This window comes from Garra rufa, chromosome 19 (genome assembly GCF_049309525.1).
Source record: "Garra rufa chromosome 19, GarRuf1.0, whole genome shotgun sequence".
Taxonomy (NCBI): domain Eukaryota; kingdom Metazoa; phylum Chordata; class Actinopteri; order Cypriniformes; family Cyprinidae; genus Garra; species Garra rufa.
This window is the reverse complement of record NC_133379.1, coordinates 7,163,117-7,166,955: the sequence shown is the minus strand read 5'-3', so window position 1 is coordinate 7,166,955 and position 3,839 is coordinate 7,163,117. Positions and strand designations below refer to the sequence as shown.

General features: G+C 38.7%; 1 protein-coding gene across 1 annotated transcript; it reads right to left on the bottom strand.

The window, feature by feature from the left end:
* Nucleotides 1-1,265: 1,265 nt before the first annotated feature.
* On the bottom strand, nt 1,266-3,379 carry tlr22 (toll-like receptor 22). Its single transcript, XM_073823936.1, is given in 4 exon segments — nt 1,266-2,413; nt 2,416-2,640; nt 2,643-2,758; nt 2,760-3,379. Coding segments are annotated over 4 exon segments (2,109 nt in total).
* Between the last annotated feature and the right edge of the window lie 460 nt (nt 3,380-3,839).

The window sequence follows — 3,839 nt, the reverse complement described above, 5'->3', positions numbered from 1 at the left end:
TGTAAGACTATCGCACTATCTAACGTCTATTTCGTTGAATAACAGTGCTTATCACCGGATGACAAGCTCTTGTAATATGGTGAGAACATTCTAAAAATGATTTCTAATTAATATGATCTATAATTTGTATAAATCAAACTATTTTGTACTGTATTCATGTAATTCTCTAGCCGTAAAGGCTATCTCTCACAGGTTTTCTGCAACCATGATACGCGCGCATCCTGAATGTTTACAAACCTATAATCGGTCTATAGCTACCCAATGGGTAAAGTTCAAGAGATATATCATATGATATATACTTCAAGAGATATATCAAATGATATAAAGAAATAGTGTATGTGTGAATATATATATATATATATATATATATATATTTTTTTTTTTTTGGTAAATTACCATAGAAATATTGTGTTTTTGAAGACTTTTTTAACTGTTACAGTACAGTACAGCACCTATGCTCTGATCTCCATGAAACAAGTTTCTTTAGAATCTGTCGCACATGCTTACCTGGTTTCATGAGGTTTTGAGTTATCATTCAGGAAGTATAAGCTTTTGGGTATATTTGGAGATGCAAAGGGTAGAGTTAAATTTGGTTTTTGATAATTATCAATCTAGAGAGCCCAGATCATCGTGCTGCAATGCTTATATTGAGGTTACGCAAAAACAACCTAGGACTAGTTTGCAAAAGTTTTTTTTCTCTCCATAATCGGGAATATTTAATGAACAATTTAATTGACAGCAGTGATTATTGAGGCAAAGTTTCTCAATATGATGAGTTCTATCAAATGATATGAAGATTGTGTGGATATGTTTTGTCCGTTGTGAGCCAAGGATTCCAACAATATAATGCACTTGAGGCTCTGTCTAATGATTTGGGAATTATGAACAATTTTGCGTTTTTAAATTACTTTAGCGTCACCATCAGTCTGACTGGGGCAAGCCTTGGTGACATTGTTGACGGTGTGAGTACTACCATCCCTCCAAGTTACAAGCCTCTACGACTTATTGTTTAGTCTGCCCGATCACTTTTAACTTGATCCCTCAACCCCTAATAACCATAATTACTCTTAGCATACTGTACACTCTCAGAAAAAGATACAAAACTGTCACTGGGGTGGTAACTTTATAAAAGATACTCCTTTATACCTAAAGGGTCCATATTGGTTAGCACCTTAAGTGTACATAGTACCTAAAATGTACAAAAGTTAATCTTTTTAAAAGTAAACACCACACTGACAACCTTTGTACCTTTATTTCTAATATCCTCACAGAATTCTCCCATCTGATTTATAACCCTCTTTGGTTTCTAAAGCCATTTTTAGCTTTTGCCAGAAGACCTTATTATCTTCTCCAGGTTTGGGCCAGCGGAGGTAGGTTCGCTTCTTCACCAGCTTCCTCATTCTGTGGTATGGAGAGAGCTGATGTGTAGGGATATCCTCGAGAAACACCAGAATCAGCACATCCTTCTGCTCATCAAAGAGTCTGAAACTTGCCACCTGGACCTCACTTGAACACCAGTTACTTTTCAGGTAGTTCCTAGTGATCAGGCAGATGGTTTTGCGACTGCTGTATATGCCATCAACGATGTTGTCTATTATTGGTCTTCCTGGTTCAAAGTCTCGATGGTGTAGGCACAATCTCCAGCCCTGTTCTCCTTCTAATTTGGGAATAAGTTCCTCCATTACCCAAGACTCATCTTCTGTGTTGTAGGAAATGAAGGCGTCATACTGGAACGTTGAACCGTTTTGCTTTTTCTTGTTGTCGTAAAGGAAGGCTAAGAAAAGATAATATGCATAAACTACCTGAAAGCGCAGAAAATGCCAGATGAATGATGAGAGGAGGGTGAGAACGACCACACTACTGCTGCAAAGAAAGCAGATGAAGTCGATATTCAAGGTGCAGGATTCTGTGTTAAAATCAGACAAGCTCATGCCTCGTAAGGAAGGAGGATAGCTACACATGTACTTGTTCAAATAAAACACCTGGGTAGAGTTACTGTTCTTGGCCCAGTCGATGAAGAATGCATTGTTACAGTCACAAGTGAACGTGTTCTTTTCCAAGTCGAGGACCTCTAGTCGAGGCAGTGATTCAATCATAGTTTTGTTGATCGAATCAATCTCATTGCCCCGAGCTCTTAAGGTTGAAAGTCTGGAGAGATTGGCGTTCAACAGGAAGTTCAGCGAGCGAAGCTGCGTTCTCGAAAGGATGAGTTTGGTTAGACTTGAAATTGGATGGAACAATTCAGCTGGGATCGAGTTGTCTTCAGACAGCGCATTTTTGGAGAGTTCCAAATACCAGAGCTGTGGGTTAAACTTAAATGTATCAGGATTCAGATAACCAAGATTGGTGTTTCCAGCATAAAACATTTCCAAGGAGGATAAACCTTGAAGCAGATTTGAGGGTATTTGCCGATTCCACGACGCTGACTGTGTAAAGCCAATATTTTGAGTTGCTTCAGGTCTGTAAAAGGAGGGTGTTTCATTGTATCTTCCATAAATGAAATGCTGTTGGCTTGCAATTCTAGATTATTGAGGTTGGGCATGCCTGAGAACACATTCTGGTATCTGGTTAACGTCTTAGCTGATATTTTGTTTGATGACAGAAATAGAGAGGTCAGGTTATTCAGTCCTTCGAAGCATGGCCTGCAATTTCTGAAATCTGATTGTCTTGTAAGGACAAACTGTTCAACTGTGACACATTTCTAAAAGTGTGCTTTTCGATTTTGCTTAGCTTATTAAAAGCAAGTTGCAGATCCAGCAGGGAATGTGGCCTTTGCTGAAGCATCACCGATGCTTAACAGATGGTTTGTTCCAAGCTTGAGGACTTCAAGACTTGTCAGGTCCTTGAACAAACAGGAATCAATGAGTGATATTTTATTGCTATACAAGTACAGAGATTTCACTTGTGTTAAATTGGCGAAGTCATTACAGGTGAGCTTCTTGATGCTGTTTCTACTCAGATCTATGAACTCGAGAGTGAAGAGCCTTTGAAAGGTGTTTGTTATTCGAGTCAGTTTGTTGATTTGCAAACGCAGCGTTTTAAGTTGAGTAAATCCTCTGAACATACTCTGTGATATCTGGGATATTTCATTATCTCCTAAATCTAATTCCGCCAGGTCAGAACAGGGATCAAACATGTGATCAGTGAGGTGTTTTATTTTGTTAGCATTCAGCCGTACGACTTTTAGCACTGGAGAACATGCGTTCAGCAGGAGGTTAGTCTTGTTCAACTCAACGTTTCTATTAAGCCTGATTTTATCCAAGAAATTACTGAAGCACTGAAGGACATTAGCTGCATCCTGGGCTGACATATGAACATCCATGAAGTATAATGTTTTTACTGAGGCAAGGAATGTCTTTTCTGTAACCTTCCATGTCATGGTTCCATTTTGACCACAATAAGATAAATCGAGGTGATTGAGACATGGAAAAATATTGTCAGTGAGCTGAAATGTTGCCAAAGGGTTGTTGGAAAAATCAAGTCTTTTTAACGACAAGGTCTTTGTTGACATTTCATATGAGTTGAAAGCATCAAAATGGTTGCTTCCAACGTACAGTTCGTCCAAATATGGTGATGCAAGAGCCGGCTTAATTTTTTCTATATAACAGAGCTGATTTTTTGTTAGGTTAAGACCCTTAAATTCTGAAGCGTGCTGAAAGCTGACTCTTCAATGTCTTTTATATAATTGGTATCCAGACGTAGCACCAGCAGATTGGTTAGTCCTTGTAGCATACCTCTCGAGATTCCTTGTAGATTGTTGCTGGCCAGATTGAGATGGGTTAGGTTGGAAAGATTATCAAATGCACCCTGTTGAATCTGAGAGATCTTATTGTTGGATA